This window comes from Puma concolor, chromosome B1 (assembly GCF_028749965.1).
Source record: "Puma concolor isolate L17-30 chromosome B1, mPumCon1.1.hap2, whole genome shotgun sequence".
NCBI classification, from domain to species: domain Eukaryota; kingdom Metazoa; phylum Chordata; class Mammalia; order Carnivora; family Felidae; genus Puma; species Puma concolor.
In genome coordinates this window covers 196,096,864-196,121,156 of record NC_141670.1, presented here as the reverse complement: position 1 = coordinate 196,121,156, position 24,293 = coordinate 196,096,864, and the positions used below count along the sequence as shown (strand labels likewise).

At 37.5% G+C, this 24,293-nt stretch overlaps 1 protein-coding gene across 1 annotated transcript in view; it reads right to left on the bottom strand.

Moving 5' to 3' along the window:
• Nucleotides 1–24,293, bottom strand: part of FBXL5 (F-box and leucine rich repeat protein 5) — a 46,097-nt gene that overhangs the window by 15,704 nt on the left and 6,100 nt on the right. The window contains exons 2-9 of the mRNA XM_086705408.1: nucleotides 20,364–20,579; nucleotides 16,379–16,474; nucleotides 14,023–14,209; nucleotides 11,226–11,408; nucleotides 9,126–9,251; nucleotides 6,159–6,307; nucleotides 5,453–5,535; nucleotides 3,823–4,548 (exon numbers count right to left, since the gene is read on the bottom strand). Of these exons, the coding sequence (XP_086561534.1) occupies nucleotides 3,823–4,548; nucleotides 5,453–5,535; nucleotides 6,159–6,307; nucleotides 9,126–9,251; nucleotides 11,226–11,408; nucleotides 14,023–14,209; nucleotides 16,379–16,474; nucleotides 20,364–20,579 (1,766 nt within the window). The remainder of the gene's footprint in view (nucleotides 1–3,822; nucleotides 4,549–5,452; nucleotides 5,536–6,158; nucleotides 6,308–9,125; nucleotides 9,252–11,225; nucleotides 11,409–14,022; nucleotides 14,210–16,378; nucleotides 16,475–20,363; nucleotides 20,580–24,293) is intronic.

The window sequence follows — 24,293 nt, the reverse complement described above, 5'->3', positions numbered from 1 at the left end:
GCCCCTGGGTGGCTCAGTCGGTTAAGTGTCCAACTCGTGATTTCGGCTCAGATCATGATCTCAGTTTGTGAGACTGAGTCCCACGTAGGGCTCTGTGCTGACAGCGTGCCTGGGATTCTCTCTCCCTCTCTTTCTGCCCCTACCCCACTGGTGCACACATGCTCTCTAAATAAATCAATAAGTAAGTCTGGTAACATTCAAATCTACACTGACCCTTAAAGAACATGAAGGTCAGGCATGCCAACAATCCCCACCTCACACAGTAGAAAATCTGAGTGTAACTTTTGACTCCCAAACACTTAACTACTAATAGCTCACTTTTGACTGGAAGCCTTACCCATATCATAAACAATTAACACATGTTTTACATGTTACATATGTATTATATACTGCATCCCTACAATAAAGGAAGCTAGAAAAAATAAAATGTTATAAAGAAAATCATAAGGAAGGGAAAATATATTTACAGCACTGTACTATATTTATAAAACAAAACAAAACAAAACAAAACAAAACAAAACAAAACCCTGTGTCTAAGTGGACCCACACAGTTCAAATCCATGCTGTTCAAGGCTCTACTGTATCACAGGGCAAAAGAGAAAACATGTAATCAGTTTCCAAAGGCTCATATCAAAACTAATCAGGGGTGCCTTGTGGCTCAGTTGGTTGAGCTTCTGACTTTGGCTCAAGTCATGATCTCATGGGTTCATGAGTTTGAGCCCCTGCATTGGGCTCTCTGCTGTCAGCAAGGAGCCACTTCCAATCCTCTGTCTCCCTCTCTCTGCACCTCCCCTGCTCATACCCTCTCTCAAAACTTAAAAAAAATAATAAAAAATAAAACATTAAAAAAAGGTAACAATTACTGCAGAACTGCTACTACTTAGTGAAAACCTACCATGCGTCACCTATTCATCTTATATAAGCCTCAGTTTAAGTGTCTTAGACAAAGCCAGTTATACAGGGGAAAAACAGTATCAAAAACAAACAAAAATCAAAAAACCAGTATCAACCTACACCAAGACTGTCTGTCCCAAAAGTCAGTGAACCATGGTTCACTGGCATTTTCTCCAACACTTTGTGTAAGAACACTTAATAACCTAACAGAGCTCCAAGTGGGTCCTATAAAACATGTAATAGAACCTAGGTGCTGAGAAGAGCTACCTCTCTGAGCTAACGAATGTCTCCCCTCCACCCTTCTTTGCTCTAAGAAGAAAGAGATCAATTTAATCTGCTAAAGATTTTATTGACAAAAAAAGAGAAAGTAAAATATGGAACTTCTCACACATGGTCTATCTAGAACTTAAGAAGGCAGTACAAGTAGATCACGCTCAAAGATCAAAACCTCTAAACTCTGGCTACTCGATTCCAATACTACTCAACAGTGCTTTGCTTTTTGTAAAACTTTAAGGGTATATAATGGCATTAAATTACTTCTACAGACATTCCACATTTTTCAAAATCCCCAATACAATACCATGACTCATTTTAAGTTAAAAAGAGAAAAGAAAATCCCAAATAATGAAAGAATAAGTGTAATGCTGCACCCCTTAAAGATTTTTAGCAGGCCAAATTCTAGTATCAATGACAATAAATTAGCAGAGAATTATTTTCTTCCCAAAAACCTTTACGAAGATCCCTTTCAGCTAACTTTCCTGTAGATTTAAAATAGGATTTTATTTATAAAAGTTTTAACTACAAACGTTTTTATAAGTTATTAAACCATGTGGGGTATATCTGAAATAAATATACCTTTTTAAGAGTGCCTGGATGGTTCAGTTGGTTAAGTGTCCAACTTTGGCTCAGCTCATGACCTCGCAGTTCATGAGTTCAAGCCCCACATCGGGCTCTCTGCTGTCAGCATGGAGCCTGCTTCAGATGCTCTGTCCCCGGCTTTCTCTGCCTCTCCCCCACTCAATCTCTCTCAAAATAAACAAACTTTAAATATATATATTATATATATATATATAATATATATATACACACTGTATATACCTTTTTATAATGACCTAACTGCTTAAAGAACAAAGAGAGAATATAGAAGGCAACTCGAAAAATACTATTTTTCTGCTTTTCTACCTTCCATTTATATACCCTCAACCTACTTCTATAGACATATTCTACTATTGCCCAATACATATCCTTCACTACAACCAAACTGGATACAAGTCTCCTGTAAACATTCCCTATTGAGTCCAACTTAATCTGCTAAAGATCATACTTAGGAGAAAAGAGGGTGTATTAGGCTTTACGTTAGATGAACTCATTGTTTAGTTTGTCTAGCACCCCATTATTAAAGAGCCCTAGGGGCGCCTGGGTGGCTCAGTCAGTTCAGCACCCAACTTCAGCTCAGGTCATGATCTCGCGGTCTGTGACTTCGAGCCCCGCATTGCGCTCTGTGCTGACAGCTCAGACCCTGGAACCTGCTTTCAGATTCTGTGCCTCCCTCTCTCTCTGTCCCTCCCCTGCTCATGCTCTCTGTCAAAAATAAATAAACATCAAAAATAATTTTTTTGAAGAGCCCTGATAAAATTCAAGTCTATTATAGAGTAAAAGAGAAACACATAATCAATTTCTAAAAGTTCGTATCAAAGACAAAATAATTATTGCATATTATTAAGGCTGAGAAGAGCCATAACAGCAAAAGAACCTAACAGCAGCTCCAACAGTGTTCTACTACTGTGTGCTCAAGTCCTCCCCACTGTTTGCAATGGTACCTTTTCCCACTGCCACCTACCAAAATCCTTCATTTTTATTCAAGATTCAACTCAATGTCATCTCTTCATTTACAAAAAAAATTTTTTTTTAAGTAGGCTCCATACCCAATATGGGGCTTGAACTCACAACACTGCAATCAAGAGTCAGATGCTCTACTGGGCCATCCAGGTGACCCTCTTCATTACATTCTGTGATCATTTACAATTGAATGAGAGGTCTCTCTCTCTGTCTCTACTTTGATCCCCACAGAATCTTCGTTTGAAATGCCTTAAACAGTGGACACAAATAGGGGTGCCTGGGTGGCTCCATTAAGCATCTGACTCTTGATTTCAGCTCAGGTCTTTATCTCATGGTTTTGTGAGTTCAACCCCATACTGGGTTCTGTGCTGGCAGAGCGGAGGCCACCTGGGGTTCTCTCTGTCTCTCTCTCTCTCTCTCTCCTCTCTCTGCCCCTCTCCTAGTCACTCTGTCTCTCTCTCAAAATAAATAAATAAACATAAAAAAAAAACTTTTTTTAAAGAGTAGACACAAGTAACACACAGCAACAGAATATGGTATACATTATCTTCTTCTTTGCTACAAGTCCTTGAGGGAAAACTATCTTATTCACCTTTATATCCACTAAGGCACCTTAGAAAATGTGTAGGCGTTTGCTAAGCACTGATTAAACTCTCAGTGGTCTTCCACATGTCACAAAGAATTTAAATTGACTGAAATGAAACTTCGAGCTCAGGTTATATTGCTTCAATGCTCTGAAGTAGGACAGACTCTGGTGAACTCTTTTGCTTAAGTAAATCAGCTGAAAGTAATGACTTAGATTCCAATTTTTTTTTTAATGATTATTTATTTTTGAGAGAGAGAGACGGAACCAGCAGGGCAGGGCCAGAGTGAGAGGGAGACGCAGAAATCCTTAGCGGGCTCCAGACTCCGAGCTGCCAGCCGAGCCTGACACGGGGCTCGAACTCCCAAGCAGTGAGTTCTTGATCTGAGCTGCAGTCAGACTCTTAACCAACTGAGCCACCCAGGAGCCCCTAGATTCCAACTTTTATCTCACATTTGAGAATGTGAACATGTCCACTTCCTAATATTCTGCAAAAGGTCACTTACCTGAGACCATGATCTGTGATCTGATAACATCCGGACAGACTGAGAAAGAGAAGTACACGTCCAGTCTCTTGGTCAGATTTTTCACTCCCAGAGTAAATTAAGTCTTTTCCTCTGAGCAGTCTAGTCCTTGATGCTTTTTTACATGATGCAGAAGACTCTGGGAGCGCTGACATAGTTCTCAGAGCTGTCCCTGTACAACAAAACGAATGACCGCAATATGCAAAGGCCGGGGAAGCGCCATGCTGCTGCCAACAGACACTAGTCCTTAGTCCCACAATATCGTGACTGTAACAGGCAGAGGAGGAACAACTAAAGTTGGATGCTGTTTCCATTACACAGAGACTTTCAACATTTCTGTGTCTCCATTCTACAGCATCTTCGATATCAGCCAAATCTTCAGCATCTAACATCCACACATACGGAGAAGGGAAATTTTCAGAAGAAACAGGCTTAGTCCAGGGGTGTTCGTTATCCATGTCTTCTCCGATGCCTTTGTTAGTGAAATCGTGCAAACAAGCATACTGCTTGGCGGACTGCATGGTAATGTCTTTATTCTTCCATGGAGTCGAAGTAATTTTGCTCGTAGAAGTTTTCAAAAGGCCACTCTGATGAGATGTCAGAATTCCAAGGGCTCTAGAAATCTTCTCTAGAGCCACATCTGTGATTTTTTCACATCCAGACAGGTCAAGATGCCGAAGACTTTGGCAGCAACCAAGCCAAGACCAACTATAATTAAGAAGTAACAAGACTATTAGTGGATATTGTTAAAATCTTCAAAAGTAGATGAAAACTAGAAGAAAGATTTAAAATCTAATATAATCAATCACATATTTACTGAACATCTACTGCCAGGCACCATTTTACATGGTAGGATAGGAAAAGACAGTAAGAGTAATTAGGGACTAAGAGTACTGCTAACATAATAGAAGGGTAAGGAAAGGGTAGAAAGGTATGGAAGGGAGAGACTTCACTTATTTTTCTGAAAAGTAACCAGTGGAGGCAAGGCGGTACACACATCAAAGAAAGAGAATAACTAGTAATTAGAGGAGGAAGATCCAGAAGAAACAAGCTCTAGCATCTGAGAGAGAACTAGCCATAGCCAGAGAAGGGTACACCTCTCCCTCTGAAACAGGCAGAGAGGTGCTGATACAAATGCTACAGTGGGAAAGAGAAGGGTGAGGCAGAATAAGAAGGAAAGTGATAGCACCTAAGGAAATAAAACCTGTGAAGACTATGGCTTGACCAAAGTGTTACAGTTTCAGAGTATGAAGAATGTAAGCGGGAGCTTTGCCAAATGGCACTGGGAGCCCAAATGAAACTAGAAACTTCTTAAAAACGTATAGTGCCATCTACATGACTGTACAGCAAGGCTCAAAGGTCTAGACACAGTCCAGGATTATAAAGACAAAAGGATGATGCAGATTCAAGTTTTGGATCAGCAGGAACCCATGGACAAAAGCAAAGAACTGGAGGGTGCTATCAAGTTGTAACCATACATGACTGAGATCTATCTGGATAGTAACAAATAATAGCACAATTAAACTGCAATTATAAAAATAAGAAACTACAGAACAATTCTACTAATTCATAAGTAGAAATCCTTATACTGAAATATTTAAAAATAACTCACCTGTCAAATGCAGAATCTGAAATGTCAGTCTGGGTAAGATCCAGATGCTCCAAGTTAGGACAAAGTTCTAAAATTTGCCTAACCTAATGGGGGGGGAGGGGGGGGAGAGGGGGAAATCACTGTGAAAATCTGCAGACTTTTAGTTAGATTGAAAAAGACGTAACTTTTAATAAATAATATAAGCCAGTAGTTCCCAAGCTTTTGTGCATGTAAAAATTATTTGGATACTGCACTACAAATATATATTCTGGGCTCAAACTCTCAAGAATCTGTTTTAGTAACCATAATACTAGACCCAGGAAATTTACATTTTTAAGGAATACCCAAGGATATTCTGATGCAGACTTTTAAAACAGTGATTTAATCTCACTTGCCCATTTTACCATGCCTTACATATAAAGAATCATATAAAACTGGGCTTTCTCACTTAGTATCTGTGAAACTGAATAAATTATTTAACCTCTCCTAGTCTTGGTTTCCTTCCTGTAATGTGCACAGTTATCTACATATAAAGATACTATGAAAACTGACATGAAATAACATGAAAGTCAGCAGTGTATGCCTACCCATGGGAGAGCACTCTCCTGAGTAAAAGGGTGGGTTTTTTTTCTTTTTCTCCCCTTAATTAAATTCAGAAATAAGTAAACCAAATGTAGATCACTGCTACTTTTTCTTAATACCCAAACAAGTGCCAATTTATACATACCATCTTGCTGGAAACTGCAGAGCTGTATGCTAATACTATAGTTTTTACTGAAGTACCAACATATGGTAGAACATCGTGAATTAAGCCGTGAAGTAAACGTTTTTCCATTTGTGCAATGCTGATAGCAATCGATTCTTCGGCAGACTCCTCTGTAAAATGAATTTAAAAATCTAAGAATTTGATACACTAGTGATAATTAGGCTGCTCAAGGAATTACCAACTTATTACATATGAAATTCTTTTTGCCATTCTTAAACTCCCTTATGTATGCAAAGCAAATTAAATGGACAAGGTCTCACTCGCCAGAACTTAATATTTAACAAGTTTGACATTAAAAAGAGACAAAAGGGAAAAAAAAAAGGTTTACAATGAGAACGAAAGGAAGACTTTTTCTCATCTGCTTCAAAGTTGAAAGCGATTTCCATATCAAAGTTGGTACAGCAGACAGAAAGAAAAAAATAACTCCAGTTTCAGGCACTTTAAAAAGTTTTAGGGGAAAAAAAAGCTGAATATTTAAAAGAATAGAAGCTCTTCAAGAAAATATAGGATATCAAAAGAAAAATGATCCATAATAAAAAGTATCATTTGTTCTTTTAGTAAAATAGAAGGGACAAAGAGTTAGAAGAAACTTAAAATAATCAAGTGAGCATGGGACGCCTGGGTGGCTCAGTCGGTTAAGTGTCTGACTCTTCATTTTGGCTCAGATCATGATCTCACCGTCGTGAGATCCAGCCCTATCTCTGGCTCCCACACTAGGCAATGAGCCTGCTTGGGATTCTCTTTCTCCCTCTCTCTCTGCCCCTCCCCTGCTTGCTTGCTCTCTCTCTCTCTCTCTCTCCCCCCGCCTCTCAAAAACAAATTTAAAACCATAAAAATTAAGTGAGCCTGGTCATAATGAATCAAGCAAAAGTAAAGTGCCTTAGAATTTTTTAAGAAGTTAAAATTAAGCACAGCATTTGGTTTTTGCTTAATAACTTTCTTTTTTTTCAGTTTATTTATTTATTTTGACAGAAAGGAGGAGAAGGAATGAGAGGAGGCGCTGACAGCTCGGAGCCAAACGCAGGGTTCAATCCCACAACCCTGGGATCACAACCGGAGCCAAAATGAAGAGTTCGGTGCTCAACTGACTGAGTCACCCAGGCACGCTCCAATGTTTGCTTAATCACTTCTATAGAGCTTGGATACTTACAATGAAATGCAGGTCTATAACAACCAGCACAACAAAAACACTACAAATTCCAATTTGATGTAAGGGGAAAAACACACACTAACTACACTAAAAAGAATGAATACCTGTATCACCTTTCTCAGGATCCTATTATTATTATGTTTACCAAAGACCTAGCCTGAATGTCTCGAAACATAAAACAGTTTAACAGAGTAAGTTAAAGTCTCATTTCTTTTTTGAGAGAGAGAGAAACTGCGAGCACACAAACAGGGGAGAGGGAGAGAGAAAATCTTAAGCAGGCTCCTTGCCCAGTGAGCAATGAGTCCCACTCGAGGCTCAATCCCATGACCCTGGGATCATGACCTGAGCCAAAATTAAGAGTCAGACATTCAACTGAGCCCCCCCAGGTGCTCCCAAATCTCATATTTTTAAGTTTTTTTAACATTTATTTATTTTTGGGAGACAGAGCATAATAATTCTCAATTTGTGACTAATGTTTACATATTTACCCTAAATTCCTTGTTTAGCCAGACATATATGTAAAGTACAGAGATAAGAATTACTTTTAGTGGGGTGCCTGGGTGGCTCAGTCAGTTAAGTGTCCAACTCTAGATTTCAGCTTGGGTCATGATCTCACGGTTCATGAGTTCAAGCCCCGCAACTGGCTCCACACTGACAGTGTGAAGCCTGCTTGGGATTCGCTCCCTCCCTCTCTGCCCCTCCCCAGCTCTCAAAATAAATAAATGAAAACTTTAAATAAAAAAAAAATGACTTTCAGCACACTCTATTTATTCTGGTATAATTTTATTCCCAAATCAGTCTTTTGATTCCGTAGTCCTATCTAAATCCGTATTATTTACTATGAAATCAAAAAAATAAATTAATTAATTAAACATCCTATGAAGAACAGTATCTTTCTGCAAGACTAGTAAAGACAACTAAACTTAAAAAGCACGAACATAAAGCACAGTGAGTAGTTTAATATGAGATACACCAAACAGCTGAATATATTACCTTTTTTTTTTTTTTTACTATTTCATCAAGTTTTAGCAATTATTTCCTAGAACAGTACCTAAGACAGTATTTATTATCTTCCTCCCCCATACTCCCAAATAGCATCTTTCTGCACCTCTATTATGCCATTTTTTACTAAATACCTTGAATTAAGGATTACGTATTCCAAATTCTCTCCCATATGAGTTCTTTAACAGTAAGGATAACCTTAGTCACGCTTGAGTTCTCCCACAGTGCTTAAAGAATGGCTACCCTAGTTTTTACAATCCTTCGCCATTTACAGAGGATTTTCATGTATATATATTACTTCCTAATTCCACAACAACCTTGTGAGGCAAGTGGTAGGACTATTTACAAATGAAGAAACAGGTTCAACAGCTTCACACTCCTTCCTCTAGGCCACAGAGGACTCAATAAATACTGCTGAACTGGTCAAATGAAATGGTCCTAAAAATCACATTGTAAACTGCAAAGTGCAATAATGGATGTACGTTACTTCAAAAAGGAGAACAGTCTTTAATTTTTTTAAGTATTTAAATATAAAAAAACCTCTACACACACTTAACAATTACTTCAAACAGAATAAACTTTAAATCTGCTTATTATTCTTTCAAATCTTACAAAGTAGTAGACTTAAAAACACGAGTTTCTTTAGAAAACATGTAAATGTTTCTTTAGAAAATGTGTAAACCTTAACACCTAGTAGTCTGTAAATTCATAACTGCTGGATATAGTACGAATTACCAGAGTCGCATGGACTAACGTGAACTCCCAACGTGGCTTACCAGACTCATCTACATCAGCGTCCTCATCCCACTCCTGAAAAGCACGACTTTCATCTTTTCTGTTTTTCACCCATTCCTCGTCAGGTTCGGTATCAAGTTCAGCTGCTGGACCACTATACCAGTCACCTACTCCACAAATAAGTAAGAAAACAAAATAAGATCACACTGGCTACCGCTGCCCAAAAAATCATCTATTTCCAATAAAAATCTCTGCACACAGAAAATACTTGAGTTCTAGGCAACGGGCCAGCTATTGTTAGAAATATTCAATCATGGTTAAAATATTACATGTAAATAGTACACAAAGGATCAATTTCAGACATACCAAAAAGAATTATGAAAAATAACCATCAATAATCTTACATGCAATTTTAGAAATCATTGAAAAGAACTTAACCTTTTTCCCCTACTGTGACTTCACACTGGCACCAGTACCCTCCAAATGATGACAGCTAATAAAAACAAGCACAGACTTTCTGCTCAGTAGTGAATAGTCGGCAGTTCAGCAACAGGTAGGAACATAAAGTCGAAGGGGAAAGATTAAGGGAAAGCTACACCATAAATTTAAAGACCCTGGAGAATACACTGCGATTAAATTATATGATTGTCAAGTGAGAGACAATGCAGAATTAACTTACTGAACTTTTAACATTATATCTAAAGTATGGTTTCTCAATCTCAACACTATTGACATTTTGCACTTGGGTAATCTTTGTTGTGCACTGGAGGGAATTTAGCAGAAATCCTGGCCTCTACTCACTGGAAGCCAGTATAATCTCCCAAAATAAAAACAAACAAAAATGTTTCCATAGACATTTCAACATGTCCCCTGGAAGGTGGTAAAATAAATTCTGATTGAGAACCATTGGAAACAAACACCATAAATAAATAAACAAACATTTTTATTGAAACTTTTTGTTTAAACATATTTAAAAAAAAAAAAGCATATTTAAGATCTGATGAACACCATAGAAGTCTTGCACAGCATTTTCACATTTGATCTTTATATCAAATAGTACCTAATTATCTTTTAATTCAAATTAGTTAACAGTTAAAAATATAACTAAACAAAAAGCATTAAATATATCCATATTTGCCTTGACTTTTCACTTAATATTTCATTTTCCTATAACTAATAGAAAAAATTATTCCACATCAAAATATTAATTCTAATCATTTGTCTACACAATACTTCAAATAGCTTTGCTCAAAAAATAAATATCTAACAACAGCTATTTTAAACATGCTATATATTAATAAAAAAATAAAACTTTTTAAATTCAATTTGTAACTTAATTATAAGAGAAACACATATTTCCACGTCCAAGTCATAAATTATAAAAAACAAAAAACTTTTACATAAATTTGAGGTTAAAAGAGTCACTTAGATGAAACTGTTTTAATTCAATGACAGAAAAATGTATGCCATATTACTTGCATTTACTCCACGACTGCATTAAATGCTCATGAAAAGGAAATTTTCTTTAATTGTTCACACGTCAAAGTAACTTACCGCAGTGAATTAAATATGAAATTGTGATTTGTAGAATGAGGCATTACCAATCACAACAAAAACATGCTAAAGACAAAAACAGATTCAGTTACTTTGAGCCACTGCCAAGGCAGCCATAATGGTGCCTCATCTTTAAATTTTATGGAATTTATTCTATTATTTTTAAAATACTGAATCTATTTAAAGCTGTTCTGACAATGCATTAATTTCATTTTTAACTCTGAACACACTCAAAAGTAGGAGGAAGCAGCATTTAAAAAGTAGCATAACGAATATTCATGAACTCATCACCTACCTTCAACAATTATCAACATTTTACCAATTATTTAGCAACCTCTCCCCTGTTTTTTCCTAATTATTTTAGAAGAAATTGCACGCATCACATAAATCACTCACAGATACTTCAGCACTGCTAGTTTTTCAAAAGTAGTATACAAAGAACACGTGATCTAACTACGAAATCTACTTTTTGGTCAACCTCTCAGAATTTCCCTTCCTGACCTTGCTTATTAACATCTATGAATAATCATTTGAAAAAAACGGATTGAAATTATTTTTTAAACAAGCTAAAAGTCACATTTACCTACCTCTAGCCCAATGAACAGGGTAAAGATGTTTCCAAAGCGATCCAGTTTTTGCGAGCTGAGACCATTTAGTGCTTACTTGACTGCATCGACATAATTCTTGAGGATTAAGATAACTGAAAATTGACAGCATTACCTCAGGAGGAAGATGGGTTATACCTGTGGATTGCTCTGACACTTCCGCTTCTGAAATAAAAAAGAAAAACTTGAACATTAAAGGCTGTAAGGGCAAACGCAGTAAGAAGTTACAATCACATTTCTATAAATAAAGTTCAGTGCCTAAAGTCCACTCCTTCCTGCTTGCAAGATGTGAAAAGGAAATAACATGGATTAGTGGTAACATGGGGATGTTCAACTTGTTAAGAACCCGTAGGGTTAAACTATCATGGCCCAAATCATACTTCATCAGTGGGAGCTACAATCATGAACACAGAATTGACTTCCTCTTACAAAGGCATCACAGAAAAAACAATACTCACTTTGTAGCATAAGAAGCATCATTTGAAAAAGGAACCCAGCAGGTTTTACAGCTTCCAGTGTAGAGTCAGCCAGATGATGAGCTCTCCAAGGCATTTTTAATGACACACTAATCTCACAACACGTTCCATTCATCTATTAGGATTATGTCAGTATTTTCCTTGTGTTCCCTCTCTGATTTTCACATTTGGTACAAGATGCCTGTGAAATCTAACTTCTATAACCATGGCTAACCTACTGTTTGTGAGCCAGTTGAGAAAACGTAAACATTTCTAATGCTGGTATACATTTATCAGGAATCTTTTGTCAGCAACTATTATAAAAAATAGTCACTGAATGTCCAATTTCCCATAAAGAATTACTTCAGTAATTTTTTTAAAAATGCAAATGAGGTGCTACAATAAAGAATACAGAATACAAAAGATTCATCATTAAAGGATTACAAAGAATTTGAGGTACTTTGTACATCTGATTTGCCCTCAAAAAGCAACTTAAATACAGAAATGCTATGATCAAATTATTTTAACCTAACCCTTTTCAAATGGCAAATATTTAATCATAATGCAGCTATAATTTGCTTTGAAGGAGTGGGAAAATTAAACGTAATAAGTGTGATGCTTTTAAACCCCATGTTGTAATTACAATTAAACTAGACACAACAGGTCTTGGCTTGGTGTCTAAGGCCCAAGCTGCATTTCAAAGTGCAGCACCCAAGTTTTATGGGTTTAATTATAGGTTCACCTATAAAACCATTTTTGTTTCAACATGCATCTCACCTACTTTGTTAAATAAAGAGAAAAGGACCAATTTCAAAGAATTTTAAGCAATTTTAAAAGGAATGTCATTGCTATTGCCCATGTAGAAACAGAAGAAATTTTTACTAGCCTGAGGATGCCAATTTTCCTCAATGAGGTTTTATTTTATTTCATTTTTTTTTAAATTTTTTTTTCAACGTTTTTTATTTATTTTTGGGACAGAGAGAGACAGAGCATGAACAGGGGAGGGGCAGAGAGAGAGGGAGACACAGAATCGGAAGCAGGCTCCAGGCTCCGAGCCATCAGCCCAGAGCCCGACGCGGGGCTCGAACTCACGGACCGCGAGATCGTGACCTGGCTGAAGTCGGACGCTTAACCGACTGCACCACCCAGGTGCCCCAACCTCAATGAGGTTTTAAAAGGCAAAGCTATCAAAGATCTTTAAGAAAAATGAGGAAATAGTCTATGAATAAAAAAGGCAAACATATTTTACTTGCATTTGTCATTTGTTTTCTCAAAGTAACTGTACACAGAAAAACAATACCTCTCATTCTCACTCCTGTTTGTATTACTGGATATACATTAAGACAGTGATACATGGAAAAGGATGGAAATAAAACTATAAGCACAACTGATTTTAAAATCTGATGGAGGGGCCCTGAGTGGTTCAGTCAGTTAATTGTCCAATGCTTCATTTTGGCTCAGATCATGATCTCACTCATGAGATCGAGCCCCATATCAGGCCCCACGCCGTCAGCCTGAGATTCTCTCTCTCTTCCTCCACCCCTCCCACATGCACACACTCTCTCTCAAAAATAAACCTTAAAAAAAATTAAAAAAAAAAAAATGATGAGAAAAACAAGGAAGGATAAAATCAGCCACTATGGTCAATGGAGCTCAGAAAGTTGGATGATACTGCAAAAGTGCTCTGTATATGGTAGCTTTCAATAATTTTGATTGGCCAAAATAATAATTATTACTACTACTACATGAGTTCCTTTAAGAAACACTATATTATATTGCTTGTGGCCCAAATATATGGGATTTTTTTTTTTAATTTTTATTTATTTTTCAGAGAAAGAGGGCCAGAGCACAAGCAGGGGAGGGGCAGAGAGAGAGGAAGACACAGAATCCCAAGCAGACTCCAGGCTCTGAGCTGTCAACAGAGCCCGATGTGGGGCTCAAACCCACAAACAGTGAGATCATGACCTGAGCTGAAGTCAGATGCTTAACGGACTGAGCCACCCAGGTGCCCCCCCCACCCCCCACCCCCGCCACCGATGCTAAATTATCATAACATCAAATTCTTAGAAACTAGTCTTCAATTAAATGTACACTTGTAAATAAATGGTTTAAATTTATTCCTCAAACAAAATCTAAAGCTCATTATCAACAAGACACAGATGGCCTCAAAACTAAATCATTCATTATCTAAACATAGGAATCTCAGGGGCACCTGGCTGGCTCAGTCAGTAGAGCATGCAACTCTTAATCTCAGGGTCGTAAGTCCCACATTAGGTGCGGAGTCTACTGAAAACAAAATGAAAAAATAAACGTACGAATCTCACCTTTATCTGACTTTTCATCCACAGAATATTTAAAAAACTTCTGTCGCTCCTCAGCTTGATTCCACAGGCTAAGACCTCTAAGGAGTTCCGCAGTGTCCTTCTGAGAACAGTGCTGTGCAATCACTTTCTTCTTAATATCCTTAAGCTCTTCATAGGTAAAATATTCCATTAACATTGGCTGAAAAACCTAAATAAAACAAAATATTCATAAGTAAATATGCCTAACTAGTTCTGTTTACTCTACACCTTTTTTTTAATGTTTATTTAGTTTTAAGAGAGACAGAATGCAAGCGGGGGAGGGGCAGAGAGAGAGACACACAGATCCAAAGCAGGCTCCAGGCTCTGAGCTGCCAGCACAGAGCCCAATTTGGGGCTCGCACCTGTGAACCAGGAGATCACGACCTAAGTGGAAGTCGGACACTCAACCGACAGAGCCACCCAGGTGCCCCAGAGATTCCTATGTATAGTTTTTTTTTAATGTTTATTTTTGAAAGATAGAGTATGAGCAGGGGAGGAACAGAGAGAGAGAGGGAGACACAGAATCCGAAGCGGACTCCAGGTTCTGAGTTGTCAGCACAGAGCCCGATGAAGACCTTGAACTAGTGAACCTCAAGATCACGACCTGAGCCGAAGTCAAAGGCTTAACCGACTGAGCCACCCAGGCGTCCCTATACCTTTTAAATTATTAATGGCTCGAGTGTAGTATTATGACCTCGTATTTCAAAAAAATAAAAATTTTACTTGTTGCCACCAAGTTAGTTTAGCCAAAAAAGTGTGTAAAGAGTATCACCAAAAGACCCTTCTTTCTACAGCTTCTCTAATAAATCCCATGGAATTTAAAAGCGTCAAAAGCAGAAGGTTTTCTGTACAAACACTCTTATCAGTCTCATATGGTTAGACATTTAGATCCATTAACTGCCTTCTGATACCTCAGTAACTGAACTCTACCTCAACAGGGCCTCTAAATCATGAGAAAGGTACCCAGTGTACTAAGAACCATAAAACTCAGAGGTCTACTGAGACCTTGAACTATCTATATTTCTTCTTCGAAACAGATGCTTAGTCCCAACCCCCAATTTACAGAATTAGAATCTTGAAGAAGTGAAGACAAGGCTTTTGTTTTTTAGGGCGGGAAGCGGGCGATCATTTTGATGTACATCACAGGTTAAGAAACACTATTCTAGTAACTCAGTGGCTTCAGTGGTGGTTTCGTCACAATGACTTGGGGACTTTTCAATATATCCAGGCCAGAATCTCTCACCTGATTTAATTAGTCCGGAGAGAGCTGAAAAGTAGTTTTATTTTTTTTTTAAATATAGATCTGATTATAAGGTGAAGCCATAAGTGAGAATGACCACAGTAACTAATTTGCAACGAAACAAGAATCCAGCTCCTCAAAATTATTTATTTTTCTATTCCTTACCCTAATCCTGATATTCACCCCCACTTTAGAGAAAAAAGAGAATGGAATAATGTTTTGCTCATCCACTCAGTGATAACCCAGTATGTGTGTAGTAGGAATAAAACTGGTAAGTTTAACACTACCATTTGATTACCAAAATGTACTACAAAAAAAAGATCAGTAAAAATTCTTTAAACTTAGCATGAAAATACACAAAACATTAAAAAGTTTAAAGAATCCCCTAAAGGTTCCATGAAGACATTAAGGTAACATAAAAAGCTACTAACATTCAATACAATGCCATCTACATAGTAAGAAAATAAATATTAGTTGACTAATTGAATTAAATAATGGATTCAATGAGGGACAGCTGGGTGGTGGCTCAGTTCACTAGTTCAAGCTCCAAGTTGGGCTCTGTGCTGACAGCTCAAGAGCCTGGAGCCTGCTTGGGATTCTGTCTGGTCTGTCTGTCTGTCTGTCTGTCTCTCTCTCTCTCTCTCTCCCAAAAATAAACATTAAAAAAAAATTTTAAAGGTGTAGAGTAGGGGGCACCTGGGTGGCTCAGTCAGTGAAGCATCTGACTTCGAATTAGGTCATGATCTCACAGTTTGTGAGTTCAAGTCCCGCATCAGGCTCCATGCTCAACAGCTCAGAGCCTGGAGCCTGCTTCGGATTCTGTGTCTTGCTCTCTCTCTGCCCCTCTCCTGCTTGCACTCTCTCTCTCTCAAAACTAAACATACATACATATATGCATACATACATACATACATACACAAAGGATTCAATGAAAAGCAACCAAGGGAACAAAATTAATGTTTTCCTTGGGGTTTTCTTCCTTTCCTAAAATGAACTGGAGGCTTATCTTCCTGTGCCTTATTTTGAAGAATGAAAGGCAAAATAACATCTTAAAAATTTCATAAATCAAATTTACAAGGGAGAAAAAATTATGCTTACCTCCTCCTCCTCTTTCATGTGAGGAAGAAAATCTCTTGTAAAAGCCTCCAATCTCTCTTTCAGCTGTTTTGCATAATTTAACTGCTCACATTCATTCTAGAAACATAAAAAAAATTACATCCTATAAAAGTTTTGCTTCATTATTTACACTGTACTGATCCTAGGAAATCAGTTTAAAATGCAACATAAAACCTCAGGAAAAAGAACAGACTGACAAATAGCAAAGTGGTCTCTGTACTTTTCAAAGCATTAAAGATACCCTTAAAGGGGCACCTGGGTGGCTCAGGTAGTTAAGCATCCAACTTTGGTTCAGGCCGTGATCTCGCGTTCCGTGAGTTTGAGCCCCGTGTCAGGCTCTGTGCTGACAGCTCAGAGTCTGGAGCCTGCTTCAGATTCTGTGTCTCCCTTTCTCTCTGCCCCTCCCCCACTCATGCTCAGTCTCTTTCTCTCAAAAAATAAACATCAAAAATTTAAAAAAAAAGATGTCTTTAAATTATCTTGCAAAGGAACCTTGGATTATTAGTAATGTGATCTTATACTTCTTTAAAATGTCATGAAGTTGGGCCGCCTGGGTGGCTTAGTTGGTTAAGCCTCCAACTTCAGCTCAGGTCATGATCTCATGGTTCATGGGTTTGAGCCCCAGGTCGGGCTCTGTGCTGATAGCTCAGAGCCCAGAGCCTGCTTTGGATTCTGTGTCTCCCTCTCTCTCTGCCCCCGCCCACCCCCTCACGCTTTGTCTCTCTCTTCCTTCAAAAAAAATAAACATTAAAAAAACAAAATTTTATGGGGCACCTGGGTGGCTCAGGCGGTTGGGCAGCTGACTTCGGTTCAGGTCATGATCTTGTGGTCTGTGAGTTCAAGCCCTGCATCGGGCTCCATGCTGACAGCTTGGAGCCTGGAGCCTGTTTCGAGCCTGGGGCCTGCTTTGAATTCTGTGTCTCGCTCCCTCTCTGCCCCTTCCCCATTCCCACTCTGTCCCTCTCTGTCTTTCAAAAATGAATAAATGTTAAAAAAAAATTTTTTTTAATAAAAAAACAAAACTTTAAAATGTCATAAAGTCTAAAAATAGCAAGTATTTGCTCAAAACTTCTATTGACTTCTAATGTCTACATTTATATAATCTCTATGTTTCTTTTCCTAATCTATGTCTGAGCAGTTCATAAGAGCCTACTGGACTATATCACCAGAGTTCCTTCAAACTCATCTGGGGCACCCTCCACTACACGATCTACAACACCTGTTATGTTATGCTGACAGAAGACCATATCTACTTCAAAAAGTCAGGTTATCAACGTACTTCTAAGGGTAAGGGGCTCCCAACATTGTTTAGTAAATCACTCTAATTCTGGACAATAGCTAAAAAGTTCTTTCTCACATGAACTCAGATCTCATCTCCCTGTAACATCTAACACTTCTACATCAGCCCTATCAACTGAAAACATGCAGAATTTTACAGGGGTACCTGGGTAGCTCAGTCGGTTAAGCGTCTGACTTTGGCTCAGGTCATGATCTCACAGCTCGTGGGTTCGAGCCCCGTATCAGGCTTTGTGCTGACCGCTCAGAGCCTGAAGCCTGCTTCAGATTCTGTGTGTGTCTCTCTCTCTGCCCCTACCCTGTTCATGCTCTGCGTCTCTCTCTCTCTCTCTCTCAAAAACAAATAAACACTTAGGGGTGCCTGGGTGGCTCAGTCGGTTGGGCGTCCGACTTCAGCTCAGGTCTTGATCTCACAGTCCGTGAGTTCAAGCCCTGCGTCGGGCTCTGTGCTAACGGCTCAGAGCCTGGAGCCTGCTTCAGATTCTGTGTCTCCCTCTCTCTCTCTGCCCCTCCCCTGCTCATGCTCTGTCTTTGTCTCAAAAATAAATAAAAACATTAAAAAAAAAATTTTTTTTTTAAATGAAACTGTATATATGTGGGAATAGGGGCTCCCAGGTGACTCAGGTTGAGAGGCCAACTCTTGATTTCAGCTCAGATCATGATCCCAGGGTTACAGGTTTGAGCCCTGTGTCAGGGGCTCCATGCTGAGCTTGGAGCTTGCTTAAAACATACTCTCCCTCTCTCTCTCCCTCTCTCTCTCTCTCTCTGTCTCCCCCTGCCCCTCTCCCCTGCTCACACACACACACTCTCTCTCTAAAATTAAAAAAATAATTAATTAAAATTTAAAATCTAAATAATAAAATGTGGGAATATTTTATTCCTGATCAGTGTTTTGTAGTCTCCTCCTTTTTGTACTAATTTATTCAACTGCTTCCCAATATTCCATCCAATGTCCTAATCTCTAAAGATTTTACACATTTTCCCTAAGCATGCCCAAGTGGCTTCCATTTCCACTTCACATGCTAATAATGATCAAATTTGCTTATCTAAATCAAATTACTCTTCTGTCCCCAAATCCCATCTATACCTCTTCCTATTAATAAGTGCCCACCTGGATTGCAAAAGCAGTTAAAACCCAACGTGTCCAAAATGGATCTTTTTATTCCCCAAGCCTCTTCTATATTCCCTATAAAGTCAGACTCAATTCTCATTCTTACTTCTTTCTCCTTCTCCTTTCCCTTTTCCTTTGTATGTAAGCACTACATTCTATCAATTTTATGTCCTACATAATTCTCAGGTCTGTCTTCTTCCCTCTATCTCCTCTAGTCACTACTTTAGTTCAGATCGTAATCATTTTATTGAACAAGTAATACATGAACATGACATAAAATTGAAAGAGTACAAGAGTATTCAATAAAGAGTAAATCTCCCTTCCATCACTACCCAGTACCCCACCCTCACCCCATCACCCACCTCTCCACCAAGGAGTTACAGTGTCTTCTTCTAGACACTACTACAGTATTTTTTAGAATGGTATTGGTCTTTCTATTTCAGTCTTTTCTTTCCCTTCAGCCCATCCTCCTCCCTGCTGCACAACAGTCTTTCTAGAACGCAAGTCTGTAAGTGAAAGGTGTGTGGTTGTTTGACAGAGTTGCAACTTAAATCTATGCTTCACCAAGCCAGAGGGAGATAAAAGATAAAACTTCACATTTCCACAATATGCAAATATAAGTAAAAGGAAAATCTTTCTATATCATTATCCTAAACTATACTCAAATAGGTCTAATTTTATGTCAATTAAAAATTGTCCCGTTTAACCATCCCTGCAGCCTAAAATATGGAAAAAGGGAATATAGTAAATGTTATAGCTAACATTCAATTTTTAAATAAAATTTTAAATAAAAATTTATAAATAAATTTTTATAAGTTAATAATTTTTAATAAAATTTTTTTAAAAGTATTCCTTCATTGTAGTAACAATCTCACCTTTAGTCACCAGTAACTGCATTCATTATAGCTTTCTTCTAAGAGTTGAGCAAATGTTACCAGAAAGTAAAAATTTTGTGGTAATTAAAATTTCAACGTACAACAACTTTAAGACCTGTGGAGTAGCATTCACTATAAATTTTATATACAGTAATAAAGAGGTAACTAACAAAGATTCTCATCAACCTGATAGACTCAGGCTCCTTTGAGCCCTCTTCTCAACTAGGCCTCAACCTTGAGCTCTGTCCTTGGCCCACTTAGTCTAGTTTTAGCAAAAGTCATTCTGAATCATTTTAGCAAAAATCCCTCTACCCTTGACATTGATCATAGTCAGTATCTATCCATCCTCAATATCTCACCACCCTGATCTGCCTTCAGCAAAAATCCTCTTGAGTCAGTCTAGCCTTGATGTTTCTTCTTAGAAATTTTCCTGACCCCTGCTCTGTTCCTTGGCTATAAATCCTTAGATATCCTATTCACAGTTGAGCCCAATCTCTCTCCCCTATTGCAAAACCCCAATGAAGTAATCCCTTGAATAAAGTCTTCCTTACTGTCTTTAACAGTGTGAGAATATTTTTTATCTGTAACATAACATCATTTACTATAAAATGCTAACAGGTTTTGCTAATGACATACTAGTAAGGACACAAGTTTTGACAGTTAAATACTCATTTTTGCAACTCACCTTAACATTCTTCAGTCCCTTTTCAAAGAGGCTAAGCATCTCAGAGAGTTTATTGTCAGAATGTACATTATAAATGGTCTGGCTGCGTTGTTGAAGCAAACCGATAATGTATTCATTTTCGATCTGCTCATGCATTTTGAACTCCTTAAAAGTAGCATACAAAGACTGCAGAAGAGCACGGAAATCATTGTTGTTGGAAAAGTTCGTTTTAGAAAGCTGAAGAAACATTTTAAAAAGAAAGGCATAATAAATATATGTAAATACACACCAATAACAAATATTCAAATACGCTCCTATTTAGTTTTGTACACAGCAAAATACCTCCCTTACACTTATTTGTTCAAGTACACATAAAGGAAATTCATAAATTGACAAATTATAATGGTATAATAAAAAGTACACTAGGGTCAGAAAGAAAATGGTCTGCATTCTGAAGAGCTTGATGATACAGGAAACCGATTCATAAGCCAAAAAATCACATAGTTTCTTTAAATAAAAGGGATTAGACCAGACTCCCTCCAAACCTAAGATTCTGTTATTCTACACATATACTAAATACAGATACTCCATAAAGTTATATGAAATTTTTAAATAGTTGTTAGGATAATATGATAAGTACTTTTTTCTTTGTTCAAAATGTTCTTTATGCTATTATACTACTTTTACAATGTAAAAGTTTAAAAATACTCTATTATAGTTTGTTTAAACTTTAATATCAAGATGAGTCTGATCTGTTCCAGAAATAATTATAAAATATTGAGCTATCAGAATATTATTAGGGGCGCACCTGGGTGGCTCAGTTGGTTAAGTGTCCGACTCTTGACGTCAGCTCATGATTTCACAGGCTGGTTTGTGGGATCGAGCCCTGCATCAGGCTCTGCGCTAACAGCATGGAACCTGCTTGGGACTCTCTCTCTCTCTCCCCCCTCCTCTCCCCTGCTCCTGTTTGCTCTCTCCCTCCCTCGAAATAAATAAATAAACTTAAAAAAAAATTAGATGATTTTAGGGGAACTAGTTTTTGTTTTTTAAGAAAAACAGAATAAACACTTAGCAGCTCAGATAAGAAATCATGTGTTTTTCTGAGGTAAAGGCACTGCAACGGTACAACATGGAAACCTAGCACGTCACGGCACGAGAAAGTAAATGCACTTGAAGGAAAGGCACAAATCAATCACAAAATAAAGAAATATATACACTGTCATTTTCTTTAATTCTACTATTCAACCAAAGAAAATAACTATTCAGAAGTAATTTTAATTTTTTACACTGAATGGCAAATTAAATTCTCATGTTTAAATGTATAATCTTATCAAGAAACCTGATTCAAATTAAAGCTCAAAATAATATACAAACCCTCCATTGCCATATTAAATCTACTTTCTATTGTATCAACTCTAGTTTCAAAGTCCATTTTAAGAGGGAAAACCTGATTAGGTTAAAAACACAGACAGTGAATGGAGGGGAAGAAGCTACTGACACCACACTTCCTAGACTTGGTTGGTCAAGTCTGACCCAGTATTCCTAAAATGGAGCAGACCCTAAGCTGTCTCAATTGCCTGTTCTCAACAGGAGTAGTAGGCTTATGACAAAGCACCAGAAAAGATGGTAAACACCTAAAGCAGAACTATTCCACTACACATAGAATTAACTAAGTAGCTTATGTAAAACATATGTGTATTAGGTATTAAGTCATTTATAGGAAACCACAACAGAGTCTCTACGGATCAGATCCTACTTCTACCATTTATTTAAATGTGTAACCCTGGGTAAGTTACTTTACTCCTTGCAATGTCTTAGTTTCTTCTTGATGTTAAATGAGAATAACAACATCTGTAGTTCACATGGTAGCTATGAAATTAAAATGAATTGGTGCTTAATAAATGCTAGCTCTAGTCATTTTGAAAATTAATCATTCGCTTTTACAAATTCATGCTGGTTTTTTTTTGTTTTGTTTTTTTTTTTTACTCAATTCAAATAGTTACTGGGCAGCTATTAAGAGCTAGGCATTGTTCCTGTACTCAAGATAGGAACATCATGAACAAAACAGACATCTCTGCCTTTATGGAGCTTCTAGTCTAGTGAAGGGAAATAACATAAGGAACAGTAGCCACAATAAGTAAGTAAATTATCGAGAAACTTTTTCTGGTAAGGACCAGATAATAAATATTTTAGGTTCTACAGGGCATACTCTGTAGCAACTATTTAATTTAGCTGCTGTAGAATTAAAGCAGTCATACGAATGAATGTGGCTATGTTCCAATAAAACTTTATTTATGGATGGAGAAATCTGAATCTCATACAATTTTCACATGTCAAAATATTATTCTTTTGATTTTCTCCAACTGTTTAAAAATGTAAAAACCATTCGTAGCTCCTGAGTCACACAAAAACAAGAGGCAGAACAGATCTGGTTATACTAATGTTGATTTTATCCTAAGAAATGCTACACAAGATCACAACAAAATTCACCAGTGGCTAGTCTTAGCAAATACTATCATGGGTCATTTAAAAAAATTAAAAATAGGGGCACCAGGGTGGCTCAGTCAGTTGAGTGTCCCACTTCAGCTCAGGTCATGCTCTCACGGTTCATGAGTCCGAGCCCCACATCAGGTTCTGTGCTGACAGTTCAGAGCCTGGATGGAGCCTGCTTCGGATTCTGTGTCTCCCTCTCTCTCCGCCCCACCCCTGCTTGTGCTGCCTCTTTCAAAAATGAATAAACATAAAAAATGTTTTTTAATTAAAAATAAGTCTTAGAAATAACAGATAAATCTTAAAACACACTATTGCTATACAATTTTTAAGAAACAAAAACCAAAGCATGGCAAAAAAAATAAATAAATAATGCCCTCACATGACTTAAGGAAAATAACATCTTAAAAGACATGCAGGAAATTCTGCATACATTCTCACTGGACTATTAGGAAATCTTTCAGATTTAACAACAAGCTAAAATAAAAACCAGGTCCATACTACAGACTGAGAACCCAATGAGATCCATGAAAGGACTCTACATGATTCATAGAGTCAATCCAGCTTAGTGGCTGCAAGTGCGAGTCTGGAGCCAGACTGCTAAGAAAGGAATCCATCTCTGCCACAAGTCACTAAATGGCTCTCTACCTCAGTTTCTTCATCTGTAACATAAGGCTAATAATATTAACTACATCATAGAGCTCTTGTTATAATTTAATAATACATCCAAAGAACACAAAATTAATATAAATAAGCCCTGCTTGGGTTTTTCTGTTATTTTTATAGTTAGCCCAAATAAAACTATCATTAGAAGTCCTTACGCTACCCAAATCACTTCATTTCCACTTGAAATGAGCAATTGTTTTAGCCTGGTACTAAAGTCCGTAAATTTTGCAGCTAAAAAGATAACCAGAATGCATACAATTTAACTTTTAAAAAATCGGTTTATAGGAATTTTTAAAATTTAGCTTGCCTCTGCTAAGTTACTCAAACACACAAACTTGATTGAGACAAAAAACCTAGAAACTAGTAATATCTGGGACATATTGAGGCCTATGATGCACTATATACTAAGTGCTGTTTATTTGTTTAATGTTTACGTATTTATTTTAAGAGAGCTGCCAGCACAGAGCCCAATGCAGGACTCGAACCCACAAACCATCGTATCATGACCTGAGCCGAAACCAAGAGCTGACTCTTGGTTTAACTGACTAAGCCACTCAGGTGCCCCTAAAGTAAGTATTTTTAGATAAAGTAGGTATTATAATTCCCATTTCATAGATGAAAACCCTGAGGCTCAGAAAAAATAACTTGCCCAAAACCATACAACTAGTAGACAACAAAACAGAGATCAAACCTCTATGATTCTAAATTTTATGTTCTTTCTGCAACATAGAATATCGGTTCCAATCATAAAGCTATCTTTCCACATCCAACAAAGAGAGTGAACTGTCAGAACCT